A 27,028-nucleotide genomic window follows, 5' to 3' on the forward strand; every position below is an offset into this window, starting at 1 on the left:
ACGATTTAACAGTGTACGCGCGTAGGCTCGTTTGGCAGGTGCTTTGCGGGGTTAGCTTAGAAATGAAAGAAAAAAGAGAAAACAAAATGGAGTGAAAGAAATAAAAAAAAAAATAACCGTGCTATACACATTACAAATGCGACCGATTGAGTGGGAACGGGAAACCAGGAATGGCCGCAATTATGAAGGGGAATTATTTTGGTGCTACTTAGCAGAGCTACTTTGTAGTGCTCCCCTTTGGCCTCTTCATACCAGCGGCACCAATTTAGCAGCCTCGATTTGTGGAACGCAGGAGGGCTTAACCAAATGGTAAGTAAAGAGTGACACTCTTAGGGAAAAAAAAAAAAAAAAAAAAAAAAAAAAATTACAAAACCGAAAATGGAACAGGAAGCTTATGTGCAGTATACTAACGGGTGGAAAAGAAAAAAAAAAAAAAAAATGAAGGCGCCAGTATACTATACGCACATGTAAAGTCAAACAAGTACATGTGTTAATCCCTGTTTGGTAGAAATATCTGCATTCGCTTACATGTGCACACTGGCAGACTATTTCAGAGTTAGGGGAAACGCAAAGGAGCTGAAAAGTAAAGCCTCCCCCCCCAAAAAAAAAAGGGGCTAGGAAAGCTTGGCATAATTTAGGCCTAATTTTATTGGCAATATAATATCCTACTAAAGCGTGCCCCCAAGAGGGGAGAAGCCACCGATTAAAGGGCGTAATCATATGGTCTATTTTAAGATGAACGTTGTGTGGCCGCTGCAAAAACACCAACGGGGGAACACTGACACAGGGGATGATTCGCAAAACGGTTACTGCTGCTTCGGCAAAAATACAGCTAATCCGTATGTGTGCCAATACGGGGGCAGCGAAAACACCGCCCATGTGTAAGGGTGGGTAAAATAATCAACCATATGATGTTGTGTTATTACGCTGTTGTGTTAGTACGTTGTTGTGTTTGTGCGCTGTTGTGGGTAAAAAATTGCGCGAATGTGTGCGTGTAAGGTGTCATCTGGGGGTCTTCCTTACACGGCGTTTTGTGGTGCAAAAGTTCATCCATACTCACATGCATACGTAAATGCAAACCTTTGATCGCCGTGGAACGACTCACCCCACTCTCCCTTCTCTGCTACATCCTTTCTGCCACCAAATAGTGAACGGCCAATCTTTCAAAAAAAGTAGAATATCATTTGGTTGCTCCATTTCCCAAGAAAAAAAAAAGTGCCACAAGCCATGTTCCTGCAACCCACCAAAGGGAGACGTATAATTGGAAACACGGTCCACACGTTGTGTCAACATATTTGTACAATTTGTTCGTATAAGCATATGGAAGGTGAAAAAAAAAAAAAAAAAATACATAAAATAAAATAAAATAAACAAACAAACAGCCCCCACAGTTGAACACTACACAATAAACACCGACTACTTTTCGCTAAAATGGAATAAAAAAAAAATTGAGGTTTCCATTTTTTGCGCTTCGTTCATGGTTCATGCATAACGTGCTTCCCAACATGCGTGTGGCCCATTTCCAAAAGTGACTCGCCCCTCTGTTTTTGTACGATTACGACGACGCTTCGCCATTTTTGAAAAAGATGTTCCAGAATGTTTTATGTTCCCTTTGAGCTACGTACGCATTATGCAAAATGCAACAACATCGCTCACGCGAACAACGTACTGTTTATGAGTGCAAATCGGCATAATTGCGCAATGTGAAGAGTTCTGTTCCTTTTGAGATGAGATAATAACTGTGATAACTTTCTGCGCCTCTTTAAAAAGGGGTGCCGCGTGTTACAAACTCTGTTCAGGAAATTATCCTCCATTTTTTTTGCCCCTTTTCAGTCATAAAAAACTTATCGGACGAGTGAGGCGAAAATGAAAAAGTTGCCCTCAAGCGGAACTACTCAAAAAGAAACGGTGCTAGATGCGCAGCGTATATACACGTACATATGCGAATGCACGTACGTTTAAAATAATCCCGAAAGGGTTAAAAAAAAAGAAAGAAGAAAAAAAACGTATCGAAGGAAGAAAAGAATTATTAAACCACAGTTAAATCCAAAGTTGAAACCAAAGTTAACCTTATTTTGCCATTCGCATTTGCCTTACATGTAAAATTAATGCCTACTTGCTTGCCGCTATCGTGCCAGGTTAAATTCATTTTTGAATACCCAGGCGCAAAGGGCAGGCGTATTTTTCCCTCGTCATTTTGCAAACATGTATGGTTATTCTTGGTCATGCCAATTTTTAATCAACACTACCGGCGAGTTTAACTTCTTTGCCAACAATAGAGGTTCCCCCCGCGAATAGCTTTGCTTTGGCAGGTGCATATTTTTTATGCATTTTTGCAACTTTGCAGATTTGCAGCGTGGCAACTGTCGTAGCAACTTTGCAACTTTACAAGACCATTTTTTCTACATTGCCGGTGACCGCCTTAGGAGGCAATTTTATCCGCTCAGAACGTATGCACTCAGAATACGCTGGGGCTGGGGGAAGGGTACCAATTTTTTTTGGGCTGTGACCCCTCAGAGCGTACATTTGAAGAATTGCGCCCGAGCCAGGCATAGACCAATCCCGTGAATTGAGAAGAACAACTTAACCGAAGGGGGAGCGAATAGTAGGGAACGCACGAGTACTCGTCCCGGCGCGCATAAAAAGGTATCCACGTCTTCCTGCTGATAGGCTATACCCACCAGGCCAACCGCGCAACAACAGCAGCCGCAGCAACAATAACAACTTGGAGAGACTTGCCGTCCACCCCCACGTGAGGTGACGCACCAGGCAAATGGATAAGTTTAAAAAATGCAAAAAGAAAAATTTGGGGAGTCTGAAGAAGACGAAGAGTTTTATTAAAAAAAAAAAGACCGCTCGCACGTGAGTAGTAGTGGGAGCAACGGGACGAGCGACTTCATCACAAACGTAATTATAAAATATGTGAACCAGAGGAAATATGAAAAGCAGAAAAATGGAGCAAACTTGGGAAATGAACATTATAAGGAATTTTTTGCAGACGAAAATGCAAGCGAAATATTGAAGGAACGATTGTTTGGAAAAAAAGAAATTGGAGAGATAGATATCCTTAAAAATTGCCTCCTTTTTAATGAAAAAAATGAACATCTCCAAAAAATAAGTTACACAATTTTGTATGATGTTATAAAAAAATGCATAGACCACGAACATGTGCTGATGAAAGTGGAAGAATTAGGATTCACAGCTGAAAATATAAGAGACAAAAATGACGAACATGTGAATATATGCTCCAAGTACAAAGCTGAGGTTTTTTTTCTGTACATGTATAAAAATTTAAAAGCTATAAAAATTACCAAAAATTTTCAATTACTGTGCAAATTTATGAGTGTGATGAAATTTGTGACGAGTATAATGCCCTATATGTACAAAGTAAAGTTTTTATTTTCACTTTGCTCCATTTTTAATATATACCAGAAGGAGTACGAGAATAGTAAGCTACAGCCAACGGTGTTGGGCATCACCAAGAAGGGGGGTTACAAGCAGGGCGAAAATGGAGCCACACAGAATGACACCCTTTTTGTCAATTCGGATGAGGAAGACCAATTTTTCCATTTCTTTTTTGAGCTCCTGAATGAGTTAATAAATCTGCATGAGAATTATAACACATACGATGATTACTACCAGATGTTTAATTTCTTCGTCTTGAGGTGGATATTAGTCTACTTCCAAAATAAGCACCTTTTTTTTGCCAAGGGAAAGATGGTGCATTCTTTGGCCAAGGTGAAGTACGTCATGTTGTTATTCACGCTGTTGAAGAGGCTACACGAAAGTGCAAATGGTATGGCGAATCGGGAGAGCAAGCTCAGCGACGGAGGGGGAAACGCGCTAAGTGGAACCCACATAGGGGTGAATAGTCAAGGCGCAGAGGTAGACTATGCAATTTATAACCAACCTGAGGAGGAAAATACAAATTCGCTTATCTTTCCAAACGAGCAGCCAGCCTTCTTTAAACAGGGAACGGTCCACCCAAGTGAAGCAACCCTTTTAGACGTGCTACTCCAAAATGAGAACTTAAAAAATGAGAAAATAAAAAGTAACAAAGTCGAAATAAAGACCATGTTGGAGAGCTTTTACGATAAGGTGGATTTGCGCGTAGAAAGGAGGTTCCCAGAAGTGAAGGAAACCATGAATACTCTAACGCAGAGTGTATTTATGACGGCATACAATTTAATTAGCAGCATGCACATTGTGCATAGACACATCGCATTGCTGCATTTTTCTTTTAATTTTTTAAAAATGAAAGTTTTTGAATATTCCTACTTTATCATTTTTAATGCATTCCAATTGCTTAACAAATTGTTAACGGTCCAAAATTTTGCAATTCATCCGATGATCTTTTTGGCAACCCAAGAAGTTTTCACCTTTTAAAATGTTGTCATTTATTTGTATAAGGAAAAAAATGACTCTCAGGAGGAGTTCTATCATTTTTGCGAAAAGTTCAATTCCAAGCACAGTGGAGTCTATTCAGCCATTTTGAAAAGAATTTGGAGTTTGTACATGCTCCTAATTTCGGATGAATACGTTACAAAAGAGAAAGGAGGAAACCCTAGTGAGGAAAACACGCATTTTATTCTTAACAAAGTGGAAGAACAACCAGACACACCAGAAGGTAACAACAAATTAACAACTGTGTTAAGAATTAGCGATTTCGAATTCCCAACAGAGTACAAAATGATCATCCTCAAATCTGCAGATGAGACATACAAAAACTGTCTAACGAATTGTCTATCTAAGATATTTCGCATACTAGGCTTCAGCACCTTTTTCGAAGAATATTTTTTTTTCTCCAGCAGGGAGTTGCTGTCCAAGGATGTGTTCATATTGAACAGAGTTCTAAAAGATACAAACAAAACGTACCATGGAGGAAATTTCAAATTTTTGATCAATTTTTTCTACCCTTTACTTATGCATTTCATCGATTTGTACGAAAAGGAAGAAGAATACAGCATTAAGAAGAAGTGTTTTTTAAGTTATATAAAAAATGTATTGTTCCATTTCTCGCGGGCATTAAATGACTGCATCAATTTGTACTACTTCATGTCTACCAACATGGAAGACTTATACATATTAGTGACCAAGTTTACCAACTGTAACGATTTCTACTTGCTGCCACTATTTGTTAACTTTTTCGAAAATTTTTATTTGTCCACGCTGAAGGCGAACGGTCAAGGAGCGCAGTGGTTTCCCAACAGTGCAGATTATGACAAAGAGAGGAAAAATATTAAATGCAAATATAGCCTCTTAAATTTGAAGAAAAATAATTTCTTCTTAAATCATGTTTCGGACAATTTGCTGAAAATATTTTTGCCAAGATTTATATCCATCGTGACGACTCATTATGAGCAGAAGTTTGCCAGCATTGATTTACAGTCAAGCGGAAATAGGGCCAGTGTATCCATGGTTATTGAAAGTTTTTCAAATTTGCTACACGTTTCTTTACATTTTTCTTCTAACGCAAATTTGAGTGAAGTGTTAAATCTCCTCGAACAAGTTATCCTGAGGAACGAAATTGAGAAGGAAATTTATTCCCTCATTAGCATAATCATTGTTCTGAAAATTTTAACTCCATTTCTTACCTATGAGGAACTCACCCTCTGCTCTTTGTATTATCAGAAGTTGCTAAATTTGGTGGACGAACTGGTCAGTAGGAAAATGTCCATAACGGGCTCAATTATCGGCTTGAGGGGGAAAAGGGCTGATAGAGGAGGGGGTCGCCTCCAAGTGGAAAAACGTACAGGAGGAGGCAATCAACAATTGAGAAGCGCAGAACAGAGTTGTTCCGTCAACCCCATCAGTGTACATACAAATGCACAGTTTGAACTGCCAACCCAGGTGAATGGAGAAATGTGCGCAACTGAAATGGGTAGTCAGAATGTCTCTGTGGCGCTGAGCAATAATGGAAACCATGGCAACTTGGTGGAGATTAACCCCGTTAGCGCTCCCTTTGACAACGTGCCCCAGGTGAAGACTACCCACTGTGAAGACACCCTCCCCCCTGCGCGTAGCAAACCCAGAAGAAATCCCAAGAACAGCACGCGAAGGGGAAATAAGGACAAAAATGGTATCGACAAGAAGGGAAAAATTAAAGGTCTCATTAAGAAGGAAAAGCGAAAAAACAATTCAGCAAAAAAGGAAAAGGCAAGAAGAACAAAAATTACGAAAGAGTTAAAAATGGACATCGAAAAGTACAAATTTGTGAGGATCCTCATATATGACAATGTTGCAGCGCTGTTTAAATATTTCGGTAATATATTTTCAAAAAAAAATAGCTTCACTGGTGGGGTCAGCAGAAATATCGGCTGCACAGCCAATGGGACATGCGAAACTGTACCAAATGGCATGCACCACATGACCAAAAACGAGATGCTCATTCTTAGTAACATATATATGGACGGCAGAGTGGTTCAGAGCAAACTCCCCGCCATGATGACCAAGGAAAATATCCTTCCGTTTTTCGACAACCTGGACAATTATAATATAAATAAATATATTAAAAAGTTTTACGTGTACTTAAATGGCCTGACGTTTTATCTAAAAGTAGGGAAACATCTCGATAGGGATTACTGCCACGAATTATTTTTTGAAATTCTGCCCCTCATAATGAAGGCCTTATTTTATATCAACAAAAAGTTTACCACAAAGTTGAGGAGAAATAGCCTATTCGAACACATAATCCAGTTAGGGTCATCAAATTTGAAAACATTATTTCTGCACGTGACGCCGGGGTTGTTGGTGGAAGAAGCGAGTTGCAAGAAGATAGCTATCTACCTTCTCTACTTGCTTGTAAGAAGGTACAAAATTGAGTATGGGGACCAGGTGCAGTTATTCAGTGTCTGTGTGGCCCTATCAAATAGTAGTGAGAAGAACCTGTTAAAAATTTTCGTAAAATTTTTGCTAACATGTGTGCAACACTTTAGAAAAGACGTTGTCTTAGGGAACATGACAGAGCTCATGAATCTTCTTAATACCATTGCACAAATGAAGAGAGGAGTTAACTACCTCGTTGAGAAATTTTTATACAGATTATACCATTTTGTAAGCGAATCCGAGCAAGGAAATGAACAGAAGGAGAAACCATACGATGTAATTATGACGTATTTGTCCAAGGCGAATAGGAAAATATTCAACAAAATGGTACAGAAGAAAGGGCTCCTCCACGGTAGTGGAAATAGGAGCGATAGAAGCAATGATGATGATGATGGTGCTGCTTTGGGGGGTGATGTGCGTGGAAGGGGAATGTCTCACCATAAGAGAAGGGACAATCTGAAAAGCAAAAGTGCTCACACAGCTGCGACCTCTTCAGACGAAGGGTCGTCCGTCATGTCTTATGCCATGTCGGAAGATGATGCGCTGTCCGAATCGAGCGGAGCAAGTACCTACAACGATGGTGCGCATGAGCAGGGAGCGACGCTGCATAACAAAGGAAGAAACAAACGCGGTAAAAAAAATGCGAACCAAACGAACAGGCGTAATATGAAGGAAAAAAATCAGAACCGCAGTTTAACCACCTTTTTCGATAATTTAAAAAGCATGCGAGGACAGAAGGAGACGAGCTATATCAAAACCGCCCTAGACAACATATTGCAGAGCCATAATAAAATAAAAAAAAAAAACAGAAAGGGAAAGGGAAACAGGAAGAGACCAATGTCAAAATTAACAGAAATGTAAGTGATGTACTGAACAACTTGGGAACCTCCCTTTTTAAGAACAAAGCAAAGTTTAGCATCCCCTTTTCGAATGAAAAGGAAATAAATGACCTCTTTGGAGAACAGTATTTCGTGAAGCGAGGTTTGAGGAAGGAAAATAGAAGGACAAGCGGAGGAGGAAGTCAGCCTATCCACCGTAACTCCGACTATGACCATAGCGATGGTGATGAAGACGAGGGGGATGATGCAAATGTAGAAGTAGGCCTGGATGGAAAGATAATTATTCACCCGGCAAATGCAAATTCGCAAAATGCGAGAAATAAAAAGAAAGACGATGTTATTAGCAAAAAGTATAACCCCCTGAATGAGAAGCAAAACATGCACGCCAAACTGAAGTTACACAACAAATCGAAAAATAAAAAAAACGAACAACTTTGTCACGGCAGATAAAAAGGCATACACATCGAAGAAGGGAAAGGGGGACATCATCAAAAAGGACAAACTACTTCCGTACTCGTATGTTGAGTTGAAGCCAATTATGACCAAAGACAAATTTAGGACCAAAACGCTGCACGCATTTCGATCAATTAAAAATAATTCCAAAAGAAGGGCGAGGAAGGCGAAAAAGTGAAGGGTGCCGCAGCTGTGTAGTGGGCCGCAGCTGTGCAGTGGGCCGCAGCTGTGCAGTGGGCCGCGTAAATGCGTTTGCGCCTTTTTATGTGCATTTTTCGCGGCCACGCGGTTGGGCCCCTACGCAAGGAGGTGCACAGCAAATTAGCCTTGTTGCTAAAGCTGGAGGGGTGAATAAAATTGGCACGTCGCTTTTTACACCTGTCCGTCACTCCCCTAGCTATGCTCGACGCCTGGACCTACCAAACTTGCTACTCATTTCCACCACCACCCTCTTTTTTCTATTGCGTTTGTACCCTGCCGCTCAGCATTATTTTTCATTCTACACATTTTTGCCACTCATTATACGTGTCGTATTTTTTTTCGACCTCTATGCATTCCCGTTTTCAACCCGTGAAATAGTGAAAACTGTATGTAAGAAAGAGGAAATTTTTTATTTTATGAGTGAAAAGGGTGAACGAAAATTTGTTCCTCTTATTCACTCTCGCACAATTTGAAAATTAAAACTGAAGTGACAATTCCTTCTCTTTTTTTTTTTTTAATGCATTTTGTTTGCAACGAATGTATGGACGGTCCCCTCGGGCAGAACGTGACCAACCGACACACTAAGTTGCGCAAGAAGGCAGCATAGAAAGTGCCCAATCGGAGAAGGCTTCATCGGGCGTAAGAAATAAAAAAGTGCGTGGACACGGTCGTGCATGTATGCGACCACGCGTGTATGCACCGCCCGCCAATTTTGTGGTACTAGTAAATTGCACTTGAATGTTAAGCGGATTTTGTTTGTCCTGCCATGTTGCATTTGTTTGTTCGCATGCTTGCTTTTTCGCCTTTTTTGCCCTTTTCGCTTTTTTGCCTTTTTCGCCCCTTTTGCCTTTTTCGCTTTTTTGCCTTTTTCGTCCCTTTTGCCGTTTTCCCCCCTCTTTTTCCTTTTTTTCTTTTTTTTTCCCATCATTGCGCGCGTCCGTTTTTAACGCCAAGGGGGAAAATTGCCCAAAACGCTGGGGCGTTACGCGGAAAAGGGGTGAAAGCGAGTAAAAGATGAATTCTCCTCCTGTAGGGAAGCGCGAAAAGTGTATCGAGGCGTAAAGCAAATCAACGTAACAAAAAGCAGCGCAACGTAAAGTAACGTACTACAGACGCGGAGTTGCACACTGCGCCCAGTGGGACGAATTGGCAAAACGGATAAACCACTTGGGACAGCCAAAAAGGGGTTATACATTCCCCCCAAATACCCACCAAGGAATAACGCCAAGCACATGGCGTAAAGCACTACTTCTCATTTAATATGAATCTACTGTACGCGTTTATCGCTTACCCAGTTGCATGTGCAAGTGCACGCGTGAGAATTAGTAGTCCCCCGAAGGGAACGACGCGAAGGTGTATCTCCTCACAAAGGTAACCCCTATAGGAATTTGCCGTTACCAATTGATTGAGGAGTTTTTTCCCCCTAATGCTGCTCATGCAGGAAGAGGCTTTTTGTATATATCTACAAGTACGGCCATGCAATAATTTCAATGCCCCTTCATGTGTGCATTTACTTCTATACAAAATTGTGAAAACGTGTAACCAAATGAGAAAATGCTGAAAAGGACACTTGATGAAAATACGGGGACGTGTAACCATCCCCCCCAGAAGGCGAGATCAAAATCTGTTTCCATCTTTTCGTTTTTTAAAAAAAAAAGAAAGAAAAAAGCAATTCCAATGACAGCGTGATTTCCACAAGCAATGACTCTTTTCAACTCAACCCCGGAGAAGGGAACAAAAAGGAACGAAACGGTATAGGAGGAAGGGAAAAACAAAATATGATGGACGAAGAATCAGCAACAGAGAATAGAAAGGCAAAATGCAAAGACAACGCCGCAAACACAACAGCACGTAGCGAATACACACAAAATTACAACGAATGTCAAGTGATGAAGAATTCTCATTTAAAAAAAAAAAGAGAAAGCTTTTTCCAAAAAATTAATATATTGCAAAAATTTAAAAATTACAAAAAAAAAAATGCCACCGGTACATTTCACGCTGGTCATAACGCAAGCTCTGCATCAGCTAATGATGAAGACAGGGAGGAAGAAACGAACAACTTAAACAAAAAGGGAAGTAGTGGTCATGTGGACTACACAAAAATGTACACCAATTTGAAGAAGAACAAAAGCTACAACATAAAAGACGAAATAAACAGCTTGAAGCACAAGGCTCAAATGCTGCGAAATAACATTTATTTTAATGGGAAAAAAAAAGCAGATAAAGGAAAGCTAATCCATAAAAATATTAACTGCAGTAGTGAAATTATTCGTAATGCAGACGAGAGAGATTCTTCTTCCGGTGAGGCAAACTCGCTATTAACAAATTTTAAAATGAAAAGCAACAAATTGAAATGTGATGAAGAGTACTCAGTGGAGCAAATGGGAAACTCGAGTAGGGCGCAGAAGGTGGAAAGAGAGTACGTCTTCGATAGGAGCTCGGACGTCGAAGTATGGGACGAGGGTGTTTTAAGTGACGAGGTGAGAAGTGTCCGCGGGAACAACACCGACGAGCAAGAGGGACTCAACTCCAACAGCAATGTGATAGATTTTGACGAATACGCGTACGAGGAGAAGAGGGAAGACGAGGCCTATTTCGCTGAATCCAGCGGGGCGGAAAGTGTAACTAGTCAGGGGAAAGTTGCCCCAAACGTTGGCGCAAGCGGTGAACGAGTTGATCGGGATGAACGAGTTGAACACGGTGAACCAGTTGAACGGGATGAACGCGGGGGACGCATCAAACGCGGTGGTTGCCACAAGGGTGATCCCAATATGGATCGCAGCGTATGGCACACCCAGGGGGAGCCAAAACGAACAAGTGAATTCTCCTTCTCAAGAAGAAAAGTCGAACTGGTGAGAAAAGTGCAATCAAACATAAACGATAACGTGAGGACGATTAATAACTACGTTCTGTATAGTAACAATATGGGGGGTGCCAATTTAAAGGCCCTTAAAAGAACGGAAGCAACAACTACCCAAGAGGGGGGGAAATTAACTAGCAAAGAAATAATAACTACCACTCAGTATGATAAACACACGACGAATGAAGACATACACAAGAGGTACACTATATCGAAAGGACACAACGATGACCATCACGAACGAGGGAAGAACGTATTAAAATGTATTCCCATCGATAGGGAAGAAAATCTGGCACAAAAGGATATCATAATAAAGTTAATGTATAACAATAATGGGATTTATTTTAACCAGGATGAAAATGGTACAGGGGGCGTTCCTTCAAGACGTGCCAGCACGGCTAAGGTCCCGTCATACGATAAAGTAAATCCCCGTGTGTATGAAAGTAAATCTGTAAACGTAAACAGAAGTGGAAGCACAAATTTGCATCCCATTCGGCAGCAAGTTACATATGAGAAGGTGACGAATCAGACAAATGGGAATAATGAATTTGTTAACGTATGCAATGAAGATGCACATAAAAAGTTTAGCAGTCCAAAGGCTAGTAGGGGGCATTACTGGGGAGGTAAATCTCAAGGCAGTGTACTAAGAGGGGATACCCATTGTTTGGGGAACCCCCAGGAGAAACGCATCAGCGGAAATGCAAAAGGAAAAAAAAAAAAAAAAACACCAAAATGGCACGACAGATGAGGAAATCGAAGGAGGAAAAAAAGACAACATAATCAATAAATACCTTATCGACCCGTTATATAATTTATTTGTTCAGCCCAAGGAAGAAACGGATGACCCACACCTTCGGAACAATAACATTAGTTTGCTACCCCCACAGGGGGGCAAAAACTACACCAACGAGTTGCAAAAAACGTACAGAGCGTTGTATGATATATATGAAGGCTCATGTGAAGGCTCATATGCAGGTGGTGTGCAATACAAGGCACATCCAATGACAGACGGCAGGATGAACGTGCTGCACCGCTCGTTCAGTCGAAGTGTGGACGGCAACACAGGAGTGAGCTCCTCGGTGCAAAGTAGGGGCATTCCCCTGAATAACAAAATTGATGGGAGCAGAATATATATGTGTCCCCTAAATAGAAGCAAGTCCATGAATAAAGAAAATGCACCCCCCTTTGAGCATATTCAAAAGGAAGCCTCCAATTTGAGCGTTAAAGCTACCCACCATGGTTACCTAAATAAGGCTAGTTTGTATGATACACATTTTAATACGCTTCATTTGATGGAAAAGAGAAGAGAATCCACGTTCAGGGGAAGAGGCAATGGTAACTTCCTCAGCACGAGTGGAATTGCAAACCGTTATAATAGCCCCATTAAAAATATGTACACCTTAATGGATCACAATTTTGTGAGAGGGAGGTACTACCCCCGCCAGGAATGTCTCGCCAGTAAGTTTAAGGGCAGAAGCTACACCTTTTGTAAAGAGAACCAAGGGAGTAGCGGCTCCCCAGTGGGGGGGCAGCAAAGTGGCATCATGAAAAAGTCCTGTACATTTCATGGGTACCAGAAGGGCGCTCACAAGGATGGACAACCACGTGGGTACCGAGGAGCCCCCCCTACGATGACCCCTGTGGTGACCCCTATGATGACCCCTGCGGTGACCCCTATGATGACCCCTGTGGTGACCCCTATGATGACCCCTGTGATAACCCCTATGGTATCCCCCGTGATGACTCCTGTGATGACCCCTATGGCAACAGGCGTGGAAAACCCCATAACCATCCCCGTAGCAACCCCCAAGGCGCACACATTGAACAACTGCAGAACGTCCTGCCTCGACGTCGGCGGAAAACCCCACCCGCGGATGAACCAAAAGTGCAGCGCAAATAATGCGGCAAATAGCTTAGCCCAAAATGGGAATCCTGTTAAGTGCCCCCAAGGGAACCCAACTAATGTAGGAAGTTTCTTTTCAAGCAAAAGGGTTGCCAATAACTGGAGGCAAAACGGCACCACTGTTGGACAAGCCGAACAGGTTAGAAGGGGAGGCCCCTATGCACAGAATAGCAAACAGGTGCAAAGAAAAAATATGAGAACTTGTACCCCTTTTCAGTGTATGACATACGGAGAAGGGAAACCAAATGACAGCAGAAACGACTACATGAGTAGCAACTTCTACACCCCGGTGGAGAGTTTAAAAAATGAAAAATTGAGAAGACTACAGAGCTATTCATCCAAGTCGAAGGCGCCTGTGTGCCTCTCAAAAAGCCAAGGGCATGGGGCAATACAGCCAAACATGCTCGACGGGGACAACAACGGTGGTGTGATGAAACGGGCAAAGAGTTTAAACCCAGCGAGGTCTTCTTATGCCCACCCCGGAGCGTTGGACATATATCAAGAGTGCTACTTACAAAATGGAGGAGCACATGGGGATGTAAATGGAAACAGAAATGATAACAATATGGGAGGAGGTCATAACTATATGCACAGCGGCAGAGTAGACGATGCACAGCCGCGTGACACCAGTAGCAGTGCTGGTAGCTCCTCCGTTAAAAAAATTTTAGCGCACGATGGGATAGACCCCCCCTTCATTGGCCGCCATAACAGTGTTAATGGTGGTGGTAAAGCACCCCTGGGTAGCTGCCAATTAAGGGAAAACAAGCAAACCTTTTTTAGAAGCAGCTCGTCGAATGAAACCATTCGTGAGAATTACCCAATTGAGGATCCCAAGCTTTTGGGAAAGGACAAAAAGATGGACCATCCCCCAGTTAGCCATTCAAATAACGATGACGATATTGAGCTTTATGCTGTCAGTTTGGAGCAGGACGGGGAAAACAGTGTGTGTGAGATGGGGCATGAAAATGGGGAAGTTATTAATTTGGATAAAGACCAATATGCGGATTTCACAAATGAGGAGACTCACCAAAAGAATGAAAAAAGCGGTCATCAGAGTAGCACTGAAAAGGTGGTTAGTTGTGATGGGAACTGGGACACTCCATCGATTTATTTCACGCATGAGGGGGAAGAGCCCTTATGGACTGCCCACAACCCTAATGTAGAAAATAATCCCCTTGAGGATGAATACAACTGCGAGAATGGCACTAACAGTTCGGATTTGATAGAGGAGATGAGACCAGACAAGGTTAACCACCATCCTATTGGTACCGTCATGCGGCACAATTTTAGGAGAGAAGAAGAAAGGAGAAGTCGAGAGAGTTTACCTACCCCTGTGGATGATTATATGCACAGTTATGCCAACTACCGTGAGGAAAAGAAAATACTTAACGGTAAGGTGAAGAACACGAAATGGACATACTCCAGTGATGATAAAAAAAATGACAGTGCTTCGCATGCCCGTACCAAATGTGATGGGGGACCTAAAACGGAAGAAGCACCCCATATGGGAAATTATAATCCCAAGGGGAGGGATATCAAGATGAAAAAATTAACAAATAAAAAAACTTCGCGAAAGGGGAAGGTGAACCCTAATTCGAGTAAGAGTAAAATATGGCAAAGTGATATGAGCACATGTGAAGAAATGAAGAAAAAAAAAGGTGTCGTGAAAAAGGTCAGCAGTGGGCTAGCTACAAGTTTGAAAAGGAAAAAAAAAGATCCCTCAAGTGGAGCGGCAAATGAAAGTAAAGTAATTAGACAAGTTACCACAATGGGGAGGGTACCACCAAGTGGAGCGGCAAATGAAAGTAAAGTGATCAGACAAGTTACCACAACGGGGAGGGCATCACCAAGTGTCTCCCCCTCAAAGAAGAACAAAATCAAACCCACTTCTAAAAGTACAAGCAGTCGCCACGGAAGCGAAACTGCAAAACATTTTAACATAGTAAACACTGTGGAGGAATCTGTTCAGGAATCTGTGCAGGTTAATTACAACATCGGGGAAAATAAAATTAACTACAAAAAGGAAAGCATCGTAAGTTCCAGCAACGCGGTATGCATTGTGAACAAATTAGAAGATGAAGCGATGAAAATGAGGACGAGGAAAAGGGTTGGACAAATGAAAAATAAAAATAAAAATCCCAGAGGCGGTGAAGCTTACTCCAGTACATCCATTCAGCGGGAAGACTGTAACTTTGTGGGGTCTTTTTCGAGTAGATCCGTTCCACTGTGGCCAGACTGCAACTTCGTGGGGTCCTTTTCCAGCATGTCCATCAAAAGGGAAAACTGTAGTATTGAAAAGCGTTACGCATACTTGGGTGAGCCCCCCTCGGATGGGAATGGAGCTCCGCGGGTTGGGAGCTTCTCCAGAAGGGCAGCTAGCGCAAGGGACAGTGTGAAGAAGATGAAAAAAATAAAAAAAAATGGAAATTTTTCGGAGGGTAAGCAAGAAAAAAAGGCTACTGCAATTTCGTCCACCCGCGTGCAGCTTAAGAAAAACGAAAGTGCAGAAAAGAAAAAGAAAAAAAAAAGAAAAAACACGTGTACGAAGCGGAGAAGCGAATCAGCCATCGGTTCAGCCGTCGACGTAGCCAGCACAGGGGAGGAAAATTCAAGCGAAAGGAGGGAACCCCTCTGGGGCCCCAAAAAGGATACGGAAAAGGGAAACTCAGTTAACTCCCATATCAAGAGCAACCGAATGATGCCGCACATGGAGAGTGCAAACAGTAACGCCATGTCGAAGGAAAAAATGTATGATGAAAAGGGGAATTCACTAAATAGCGAAAGGGATATATACATCTCACACAAAACAGACATGGCACAAACATCGCCAAAAGATACCTTCTACGAACAAATTAAACAAATGAATCATATATTAAGTAATAAAAACAATAGCCATTTTTTAAATCGAATAAATTTAAACCATTTAATAACAATTGAAAAAACATTTATCAATACCAATGTGTATATTAACAAACAAGTAATTAGCCTTAGCACCAGGAGTACCAAGGGGGGGACGAGCAAAAGGGGAAGGAGCCCAAGTCCACATGATGGCATTCTCTATGATGACAATTTCAGCATCGTTTATTTAGAACAAGATATTATTTACCTAAAGAAAATTTTTTTAAAAAAAATTCTGTCCATATTATTAAGTCACGCGTCTTCATTTAGAGAAATCAAAATAACCATTCTGTTGTTATATTTTTTTGTTTCCTTGGAGGAAGGTAGGGTTATATCTCCTAGTGTCTATCCCCTCAGCCTAATTAATTCTTTAATACAAAAGTTCAATTTGAAAGTACGCAAGAAGTTAAAAGGGGGTGGTGAAATTGAAGATGTCCCGCCTACCAGTTTTGCTCCCGCGTCTACAGATGGTTACTACCACAACGTGGGCACACAGAGCGATGCATCGAAAAAGGGGCCCTTTGACTGCCTCTTCATTTGCGATGGGAAGAACTACCTATGCGTGAATGACAACTCGCTGCCCGGGAAAACGTACAGAACCAGAATTAGGCTGAACAACCTCATCGGCTACTATCACTACATTAACTTAAACAGGTTGACGTACTATCTGGAGCGGGCCAGCCGCGCTTGCGGCAGGGCGGCAAAATAAAGAGCCCCACGAGCTCGGTGTGCCGCTCTGGTTACCACGCCGCTTCACCACCAGTATGTTTCGTTTTCACTCCACCTTTTTTCGCACCACCTTTTTCGCTCCACCTTTTTCGCACCACTTTTTTATGTTTCCCGTAAAAGGAAGTTGCAGCCATATGTGCACATGTAGCGTGCGATTGGCGGTTCACGGGAAAAAAAACAAAATGATGTGCCACCGGTGGGTACTGAATGGACACAATGGGCACATGGATGAAGGGGGGGAGAAGTTTCCAAAGAAAAGCAGGGTCTAATTCGATCGATTAATTTTTTTTTTTTAATTTGCTTATTTACGAGGGCGCACTGTTCAGGGGGGAATGGGGGGAAAGGTTCCCTTGGGCGACTTTCTACCATTTGGCGTGTTTTCCCCATCGTTTCTTCCCCAACTGGCTGCTCCAAAACGAGCTCACATGAACGCGCCAACCCTCACGTCTTCCTGCTTCGGAACACCCCCTTCTTCATTCCCCACGAGTTATGCTCCCCCTTCTTAACTCGCTGCATGCCGTACGTTTTGTTTAAATTGTACTTTAGCATTAAGCCAAACTTGGTATCTAGATAGTTCGTCTGCAAGGGTGAGAAAGGTGGGGTAGGGTGATTGTCTAGTTTGTGCAGTTGCCTCCTCAAAAGGGAGTACACCGTGTGTAGAATTGCACCAGACATGTGCACATGGTAACATGTGCATGCGTGTAGATCGATGTGTAAAAAAATAAAATAATAAAAAGGCAAAACCTTGTCCAATTTTTCCTCCATTTTTTTAAATCCCTCCTTAATCTTATCCATACTGGCTTGCTGCAAGGGGAAAAAAACATTGGCACGTTCTCCTTGGTACACATGTGTGTTAGGCATAGAAGAACGCACTCACTGCATTAATGGCATTAATCGCATTTCTCGCATTTCTCGCGCCATAACGTATTACCCACTGACGCAGGCTTTTATATGTGTTTCCCCTTTTCTGTGATTACCAATATTTTGAAGTCCAAATAATTTAGGAACATCAATGGCCTCTTGGCAAAATCACACACGCAGAGGACCGTCTCTGAGGGTATTTTTTCATTATTGGGGTTTAGCTACGGAGGGGAATGAAACATGGGGGAGGGAAGTGTAACATGGGGTCAAACTACAAACGTGGGATGGAAAGTGCAACATGGGGTCAAACTACAAACGTGGGACGGAAAGTGCAACATGGGGTCAAACTACAAACGTGGGGAACTGCCTAGCAAACATAACAGTGACCCAAATAACCCCTCACAATCAACAAAACGGTATCAGAATCATATGAGCAAAAATGATTGTCAAATTAACCAGTGGCTTGACCGTGTTGCACACTTCGTTGTCAAAATTGGGGTCCCTCTTAAATGCGTTGAAGATGAAAAATTGTTTCCCAAAAGGTTCAATCTGCGGATCCAGACAAAAGAAAAAATAAATGTAAAAAGTTGCCAAAAAAAAAAAAACGAAGAGAGGCTTCGAATGGGGTTATTTTCTCCTACCGGGTGTATCGCTGAGCATTCCTGAGGGGGCCAATTGAATCTTCTCATTCGGTTGTAAATCAGCTCTACAAGAAAGTGCGTGCGAAAAACAGATAAATGTGTACAATACAAATATACGTGCACATTTATATGCACAACAAGGAGAGGGCGATTTTCCCCCATGTGACAAGCCACAAAAGGGTTTTCTTTTCCCCATTTTAAAAAAATTTCCAAAGTGCTTCACAGGAATTTGTTCTCACTTTTATGCGCGTTCAAACGAAAGGCGTTGTGTCTGACCCCCGTTGCATTTTTGATAGACGACATTTTTTGTTTTTATTCAATGTACGATTTTTTTTTTTTATTTGAAGGGGCCCCAATAAAAAAGCGGTGACTCATTTTTGGTGTGCCTTCCGACAAAAACACGAAATGATATTTCCTCTTTTTCGTAGCAAGCATGGATGTGTGGAACACGTGGGGCAAATGATTCCTGCGATGATTAACTCTGACGCTGGTCCATACGTGTATTAAGACAGTGGGGTTGAAAAGACTAACTTAATGGAACGCCTAGCCATGAAAACGGATTCGTACAATTAATATCGCAGAGGTGATACACACACATGAAGTTAACAAAACGAAAAAAAAAAAAAAAAATGCATATGAAAAGAGGAAATAAAAAAATACGTCGTCGTATCACTGCAATTATGCCGCATAAGCCGCATTCGACTTGTACACGTCACATGGTCACGACGGAGAAATCTTTTAATTTACATATATATATTCATAGTTTGTGACTTTGGAAGGCGAAGTGATAAAAAAAAAAAAAAAAAAAAAAAGAAGGAAGTTGCTCGTTTCTTTGGGGACAAATTTAGAAAGCAGCATTGGTACTATCTTGGAGTAATCTTCAAATATCCCCAACACCATTTCATTTTTGCGACAATTTGTTAAATTAAATGAAAAGTGTGGAGCTAAGAAATTGACAAATACGTTTGCTCCTCGACTCAATCGTGCATGGCATTTTATTTTGCTACCTGCACGTTTAATTATTCATCCTATGTGCACGCGTAGTATTTCATTATTCTGGGATTCTAAGCATGGCCGTGCACGTACTGTCATTTGCGAAGCGATCGTGAGAGTTGTGTCGACGCATCGCAATTACCATTGTTCTTTTATTATGTTTTATTATATTTTATTATGTTTTACTATGTTTTATTATATTGTATTATATTTTACTATATTGTATTATATTTTATTTTTTGACGTGCCCGTGTTTGTACCTTCTTAGCGCATCTTAAGCCCGCCTTCACCGTTGTAAAGGGACCTTCATGGCCTTTCGTAACTGCACAGAAGATACTTATGGCATGTTTAGAAGTGCGTATGTAGGCTTATGCTTATGCGAAGGAAAACTTGTCATGCGGCTTCATGCACTCCAACTGATCGCAGTTCAAACTCCATAGAGACTATGCTTTTCATCCCACAGGGGACGTCGAAGTAGCAGAAATTTCGGCCAATAAATGGTGGCACCCCGTTTAATATGGTGACGTGCCTTTGAATCACTTCATTTTAACAGGCATGGTGAAAATAAAGGAACTTAACAAATTTGTTTGCTTCCGCGTAACCATCGCCCGGTAGTGGGTATTCATGTTTCTTATGCTGTAGCGTAGTATATGCCTACCTATGGTTCGATTCGGTGTGGTTCTGTGCGATTCGGTGTGTGCTTGTAAACGTCCCCCTTTTTCTGTGTTGTGAATCTCCTGTGGTGGTTTGCCGCGCTTAATTGCCTTCCCGTGGAGCATTTTGCTTCGCACCTCCGCTCCACTGCTCAGCTGAGGGGGCCACCAGCACAGATCACCGCACAGATCGCCGCACAGATCACCACACAGATCACCACACAGATCACCGCACAGATCACCACACAAATCACTGCACATTCACATTACGGATAACCAGATGCGCCACTTGTCACACATGGCCCATCGATTGAACCCTAATTTTGCGAAAAAGGAGACGCGGCCGATCGTACGCCCCCTTCAGAGACACAATACGTAAAAGGGGGGAGGGGGGAACTCTCGTGCGGTGCAAATAAATAAAAGTAAACATATGCACACGTCTACACATACGTGCACATACACACGTACACCTTAACGAACATGAGAGGAAGGAAACAGCAGAAGAGCGAGCGAAGCAAAATATGTATGACAAGTTTTGGGAGAAAATAAGTTTCGCTTCAGTTAATTTACTATCGAAGCTAAACTTTGGAGAAAGCAAAAAGGACCGAAAGAAATTTAAGGGCATAAAAAAGGGTAAGAAAAATGTCACGACATTTCCATTACTATTAAGAATAGAAGATGACAAAAAGAGGAAAAAAAAAAAAACATTTCAGGACAGTTACAAAAAGGAACACCCATTTTTGTACTTGCTCAAGAAAAACAAATACACTCAAATAAAATTTGTTTTTAATGACATTGTTAAGACTTATTCTGAGAGACAATTTCTGAGCGACGTATCTTTGAATTTTTTGTGCAAGCTAGCTAGGAAGGAAAATTGTGCAAACAGTTTGAGTGTGCGGGATGTCCACACGCTGCTGCTGATTTTGAGTCGAGAGTTTTTGGCCAGACGTGGTGGGGAGGCGGACGCCACGAACGATGGTGCTCATTGCGATGTGGAAAGTGGTGACCATAGCGATGTGGAAAGTGGTGACCATAGCGATGTGGAAAGTGGTGACCATAGCGATGTGAAAGATGGTGACCATAGCGATGTGAAAGATGGTGACCATAGCGATGTGAAAGGTGGTGACCATAGCGATGTGAAAGATGGTGACCATAGCGATGTGAAAGGTGGTGACCATATCGATGTGAAAGGTGTCGCTGACCACGGGGAGGACCCCCCCCTGGCAAACGATCGAGACATGAAAATTTTAAAAACCAGCTGCTACTTGTTGCGACACCTGTTTATGAACAGGGAGGGGTGCGATGTGGTGGAAGACTCCTTTGCGATTCTTTTTCTAACAAAACTGAATTACGTGATAGATAAAAAAAACGACCTTGGGCAGAAAGACCTTAGGCATAACTACAGCTTTTATTTCTACGTCCTCCTCCTTTACTACTATCTCTATGTGTACAACAATACGAACAAGGTCGTGTTGTTCCCCAGAGGGAGGATTTTTAAATACTCATTTGGGGGCACCAATGAGATGGCACTGGTTCATAAAAAATACGACTCTTTGAAAGACAGCTCTATGTACAATATGGAGAGGTATGGAATCTACACAGAGACCCACAACAGTGTTGACAAAAATGAAGAAAAAAAACGAAGGATTATTTCAACAAAAAGAAGTATGCTCATTTTTTAAAAAACAACTATACTATAAATTTTGACTGCTTAAAGGAGAATATGCATCTGTTCTTCAAATTTAATGATATGTTAAATGTACATTTTATCACCCACATGAACGAACTGAAAGTTTTTCAATTGACTACTCATGAGTGTGTCATGAGAAGGAAGACTCACTTGATGAGCGAATCGATGAACAATTATTTGATGCTATGTCTGAGGCTTCTTTTTAAACTGAATAGTAAACTGGAGGGAGATAATTACACCCAAGCGAAATGCAGTAATGGTGTACCGAGCAACAGTAATGAAAATTCGAGGGGGGGAAAAAAAAACGACGCACATTTTTTCACATCAGAAAAGGAAAAAAATAAACGAAGAAAAGTGCCAACCAATTTGTTATTAACAAATATTAACAACAAAAAGAAAAGCCAAAAAAATAAGTTAGTTTTAATCGAACTGTTGTATCAAGCAATTGACTATGTGACGTTAAATGAGGAGATTCCTACGTGCAGCAGCAAAGGGAACAACAACATTATCGAAAATGGACTAAGCGAAATAGTTAATTGCCTTGAGAAAAAATTTAAACTCAAGTACGTAGGAAGCGCAAAGGACGTGGAGTATCTCTCACAAAGTGAAAGCAAAAAAAAATCCAAAAATGAAAAAAATGCTGACAGTGAAGAAAACATCCTTTTTAACATCATCAACATAGACAATAAATTAAAAAATAAAAATAACTTAAACGTAGACACTTTGCTAAAGAAGATAAATGATCTGCTCAACATCGGGAATGATCCGTCTGCCTACGTTCACTCAGGGCTCCACGTTATCATCAGGAATATGTGCCTCAATAGGCTGAACTCGCTAAACTTAGATTTGCTCTTCCTCGTAAATTTGTACTCGAACAATAATTTTAAAAATAAGTTTTTTCATTACGATTGGAAGTTGGCGACCGCTCCGTGGGTTAGCGAAAACGCCGGCAGGAGTGACTACCCAGCCGAGCATCGCGAAAATGGCAGCGGGGGTGCCGTCCAAGCGACACCCATGGGGGCTCCGAATGAAGCGGAAACTGGTGGGCAGGCAGCGACAAAAGAGGGTGAGAAGTCAGATAGGCTTCCTTCGATGAGCCTTCCAACCCTGAGTCTCCCAACCTTGGACCTCTCCTCCCTGTACATCCCGCTGACCTACAAAGCGGAGGACGATTCCTTCAAAGCAGAAACGAAAAAAAAATCACAGAGCATGGCAAAAAAAAAGAAGAATAAACACATCTATAACGAGCTCGCACTATGCTTAAAAATCATTGCAAACAGTTTCGCCTCCAAAGACCTTTGCTTCAATTCTTTTTCTGTCTTATATTTTATGTATAAAAATATACTAGACAATATCATGAGGATATCTTTTAATTTTACTTACTTTATTAGTGCGGAGTTTTTTTTTTTCAACGACAGCATGAATTTTCTCTCGCTTGTAAATTTGAAAAGGGAGCTAATGCCAAGTTCGGTATACTTTGACAGCATAAGAGCTTTTACCAACATCAAATCGCACTATAAGTACTTCCTTGGGTTGACAAGAAAGGGAGTGAAGAAGGAAGAAGTCAAGAGTAGGAAGCAGTATCCAATTCTCCTGTCCAGTTTGAGGGGTGACACGGGAGAAGATTTGTACAGCGGTGGAGACGAATACATAGATGGAGAGGAACACATCGGTGGGGAGGAACACAGCGGTGGAGAGGCACACAGAGGTGGAGATGCACACAGCGGTGGAGATGCACACAGAGGTGGAGAGGAAATCCCCCCGGGGGAACACCAAAGAGTGAAAAAAAAAAGAAAGAAAGAAGATACAGTGCGCGGGGGAAGGGGAATAATCCCTCAACCGTGGCGCAACCCGTTCGATTTATTTTTGGACAGCGTGGATAATCTGCTGAAGGATACCACGGTGGATCAGAAACTAAATTCGAAGGAGTTACTATGTGAGTGCCCGACTCACCAAACTTCCTATTTTGCGAAGAAGAAAAAAAAAAAAATCCTCTTAGATGAGCATATGTACTTGATTAGCAGTTACAATCACCATTTTTATAATTTGCACGATCGATTTTTGCCAATCTATACATATTCCAAAATGTGCCATATAGACAGGAAAAAGGGAAATCCCCTTGTGGAGCCACAACGAGGGAAGAGAAAAAAAATGGAGAACCAAACGATGGAACCCAATGTAGCAGAAAAGCCATCACGGAAAAGGAAAAAGAAGAAGGTGGACATAGTGATGGTGCATGGGCTGAGGGGAAACGCTCTCCGAACATGGAGATTCTCCAACCTGTACCACAACAGCCCCAATTATCGCTTCTATTACCGAAATGACAATTTGAAAAGGTACGAGAAGGGCGTTACGAACACACAGATGCGCAGTAGTGACAGTGCGAACGAGAGCGATGATAGCACAGATGAGAGCAAACATTATGTGTGGTCCTTCCTCGATATAAACGGAAAAAGGGAAGACAAAGATTACAGCCAATCACTCAGTGAAGGTTCATGCTTAGAGAAAAATGAGCTGAAAGAAAAAGAGGACGAACTTTTTAGCGCCATAAATGACAATACAGACAAATTTAAAGAAAATAAAAACGTCTTTCTTTTTGACGAAGAAAGTAAGGAAATAAGAAAGTGCATAAAGATACGAAATAGCTTTCGCTTTGTAGCCAACGAGGATTTAATCCGCATGCTGTTGTTAAATTATAAGTATAATCAAAACGTTTTTTCCGTTTATGCGCACACCCGAATTATGAACAAAAATATTTTTAAGTCCATTTTTTTGAATAATAAGAAATTAAAAAATGATTTGGATCTTTACAGCGATTTGTTGTCCTACCAGTTGTGGCCCGTTTATTTATTGTACCCTCGGAGCAAGCGCTCGAATATTTTCATTTTTAACTATCACTCCCCGTTGTACCCCGATGGGAGCTACTACGTCAAGCGGGGTCGCCAGAACGGGAGGGGAAACTCGGCGAGGCGGGACAAAATGGAGAAAAGGGAAAACAGCGAGGAGGGAAGGGGCTTAGAATGCGGAGCGAGAAGTAACGTAGAAACAAACGAGGAAAGCTACGCAGAAAGCAACCGAGTGGGACTTCTCAACAGCTCGATTAACGGAGAAGATAAGAAGGAGCCGGAAAGCCTCGGGTACATGTTTTCCCATTTCAGTTCGCTTAATTCTCTATTTACGAAAAAGGAGGAAAACCGAGAACAGAATTTTAACAAAAAAAAATATTTCTACACCGACAGAATGAATATGGAAGAGTTGTCTATTTTTCTTTTAAAAAAATTAAAAGGCATAAACTTAGGAAGGCATAATGATATTATATTTGTTGCTCATTCCATGGGGGGATTATTAACACAGTACGTATTGCTAAAAAATGATGACATTTTGAGGAAGACCAAATTTGTGTTTTTTTACGCTTCTCCTCATTTTGGCTCTCCACTTTCCTCGACGGCTTTTTTGTTCAAAACATTTTTATCGCCTTATGTTTATCAGCTCAATGACTACGATTCGACTCTGAGCAACTTGCAGTATTCCTTTAGGGAAAGGATAAAGAACTCAACCGTTAAGGTTTATTCCTTTTCGGAGTCGGAGAAAACGCCCTTGCCGTTTATAGGTATGAATATCTACATGGGGGTATAGCAGCTCTATATATGAAGCTTTGCACACCCATGGGTAGGAAAAAAACCCCTCCCCCCTAGAAAAAAAAAAAAAAAAAACGTAACTCTTCAGGAACACAAACGCGGTCATTTTCTCCCCCCCCCCTCTGCAGGTGTGCACACAATGATCGTCCCAAGCGTTAGCTCTTATTTGAACTACTCCAAAATGTTTACAATCATCAAGGACTGCAACCATCTCGAAATAAGTAAGTTAAATAGCGAGGATGACGTAAAGTACCATTATTTGAATAGGGCAATAAGGGAAGTGCTGCGGGCGAAATCGGAGGGATAGGGGCACCCACCCACTTCCCCATCACTTGTTAATACGCATGTTAGTGCTCCCCTTTTCCGAGTTGTGTACATAATTGATGACTGCACGTTTGCAAATCGCCCCCAGTTTGCGCCACGAATTTACCCTTTTTTGAGCCCCTTTTAATTTATCCATTTTATTTAGTTTTTTATTATTTATTTATTTTTTATTTATGTATTTTTTTTTTTGTGTTTAAACATTTAAAAGGTTTATTAAATGATTTGTCTTAAAATTGCCCCTTTTTTTAAATGTTTTGCATTTTATTTTCCCTCTTAATAATCCCTTTTTTTTTTTAAAAAAAACGCCGTTTTGGTCTTTTCCACATGGGACATTTTTCCCCTTGTCATTTTTTTTTTTGTGGCATTGATTTTAACCCTTTAAGAATTATTTGACCAATTTTTCCTTCTTTCAATGATATTTCATGGGTGGGAAAATCGCGGCACTGGCTCCTCCCTTTTCACTTCGCCCTTACGATTTCCTTTGCTTTACAAAACGGGTATACGCGCGGGATGCAGCGCTTGCCCGGTGAAAACGCTATTTGTTGATAGCCCCATGGGCGGGGCGCGCCTGATTCATGTGTGCGTTGAATAACATATGTACGTGTATATGGTTAGACGGCAGGAGGGGAAAATGAGAAAGACACACTATCCTTATTCTCACCATGTGTTAGTCCCCCCTCTGTGGGAAGGGCTGCCAGTTGATGAGGCGCACAGCGGGGTGTTATCTTTCTCTCCGGCCTTCTCAGAAAAAGTGGCGGCAGCGACGGCAGTGGTAGCAGTGACCCCCAGCTACACATCAACGTCAACATCAATGTCGTGTTAAACGTTGCGTGCGTGTAAACGCTCCCTGCGCGCGGCACGTTTCGGAGGTTTGCGCTCCATAATCAAATGCCCAGTGGTTCGCCGCTGAACTGATGAACCGCTTAGCACTTACTGCTCACCGCTTATCCTCCTTGTGTAAAGGGGAGCCTGATCGGTTCACTTACTTTACGGTTGTGTTGATATGCCATCGATACAAGCGTTGTAGCTGGATTTTATGGGCACAAGAGGCGGGGAGGCATCCAAAAAATGTCCACCTCGCATTGGGCATATCAGCAACAGGGGCTTCATATGAATGACACAAAACAGGTAAGGATAAACACACCAAACGGGGGATGATAAAATAAACATGCACACAAAATGAAAGATGTTCCCACGCGGGGAAAGGGAAAAAACTCCTTCGCAAAAATGATTATCAAGTTACGAGCACATCTTATCAAAAGGTCACACAAAACGGACGGAACAAAAACGAACTTAATTAGAAAATGAACGTTACAAATAATGTACAGGACGAGAACATTTTTTTTTTTTTTTCGAAAAAAGGCAGTAATTTGATAAGGTCATACGAATGCCCCTTTTTTTTTTTTTTGCACACTGCATGTGTGGAGATTCTTCCCAATTTAATTTACAGTTTTTTTGAGGAATGGCAAGGCAGGGAAAATCGATACGAGCAAAAGGGGGATACACTCGTCTCACACGTA

The 27,028-nt window shown here is 41.6% G+C and overlaps 4 protein-coding genes across 4 annotated transcripts; 3 read left to right on the top strand and 1 right to left on the bottom strand.

The window, feature by feature from the left end:
- Positions 1–4,515: 4,515 nt before the first annotated feature.
- On the top strand, positions 4,516–7,682 carry PCYB_094010 (hypothetical protein; the record flags this gene model as incomplete). Its single annotated transcript, XM_004222515.1, has 1 exon — positions 4,516–7,682. A coding segment is annotated over one exon (3,167 nt), but the record flags the coding sequence as incomplete, so codon positions are not given.
- A 2,414-nt stretch (positions 7,683–10,096) lies between these two features.
- On the top strand, positions 10,097–16,688 carry PCYB_094020 (hypothetical protein; the record flags this gene model as incomplete). The annotated part of the gene is made up of 4 exons (XM_004222516.1): positions 10,097–11,734; positions 12,003–13,220; positions 13,299–14,327; positions 14,949–16,688. 4 exons carry the CDS (start codon positions 10,097–10,099, stop codon positions 16,686–16,688), a joined length of 5,625 nt encoding a protein of 1,874 aa, XP_004222564.1.
- Positions 16,689–17,149: 461 nt separating this feature from the next.
- Positions 17,150–18,513, bottom strand: PCYB_094030 (hypothetical protein; the record flags this gene model as incomplete). Its single annotated transcript, XM_004222517.1, has 6 exons — positions 17,150–17,287; positions 17,453–17,512; positions 17,686–17,790; positions 18,026–18,118; positions 18,211–18,275; positions 18,450–18,513. 6 exons carry the CDS (start codon positions 18,511–18,513, stop codon positions 17,150–17,152), a joined length of 525 nt encoding a protein of 174 aa, XP_004222565.1.
- A 1,864-nt stretch (positions 18,514–20,377) lies between these two features.
- On the top strand, positions 20,378–25,491 carry PCYB_094040 (hypothetical protein). Its single transcript, XM_004222518.1, has 6 exons — positions 20,378–20,489; positions 20,535–21,538; positions 21,634–23,254; positions 23,421–23,437; positions 23,698–25,156; positions 25,313–25,491. The coding sequence occupies exons 3-4, from the start codon at positions 21,634–21,636 to the stop codon at positions 23,435–23,437; spliced, it is 1,638 nt and encodes a 545-aa protein (XP_004222566.1). The 5' UTR covers positions 20,378–20,489; positions 20,535–21,538; the 3' UTR covers positions 23,698–25,156; positions 25,313–25,491.
- The last annotated feature ends 1,537 nt before the right edge of the window (positions 25,492–27,028 follow it).

Source organism: Plasmodium cynomolgi, chromosome 9 (assembly GCF_000321355.1).
Source record: "Plasmodium cynomolgi strain B DNA, chromosome 9, whole genome shotgun sequence".
In the NCBI taxonomy this organism is placed as follows: Eukaryota; Apicomplexa; class Aconoidasida; order Haemosporida; family Plasmodiidae; genus Plasmodium; species Plasmodium cynomolgi.

Bases quoted from the DNA above. Each gene is read 5' to 3' on its own strand.
- PCYB_094040 (XM_004222518.1), top strand. From the start codon at position 21,634: ATGAACGAACTGAAAGTTTTTCAATTGACTACTCATGAGTGTGTCATG.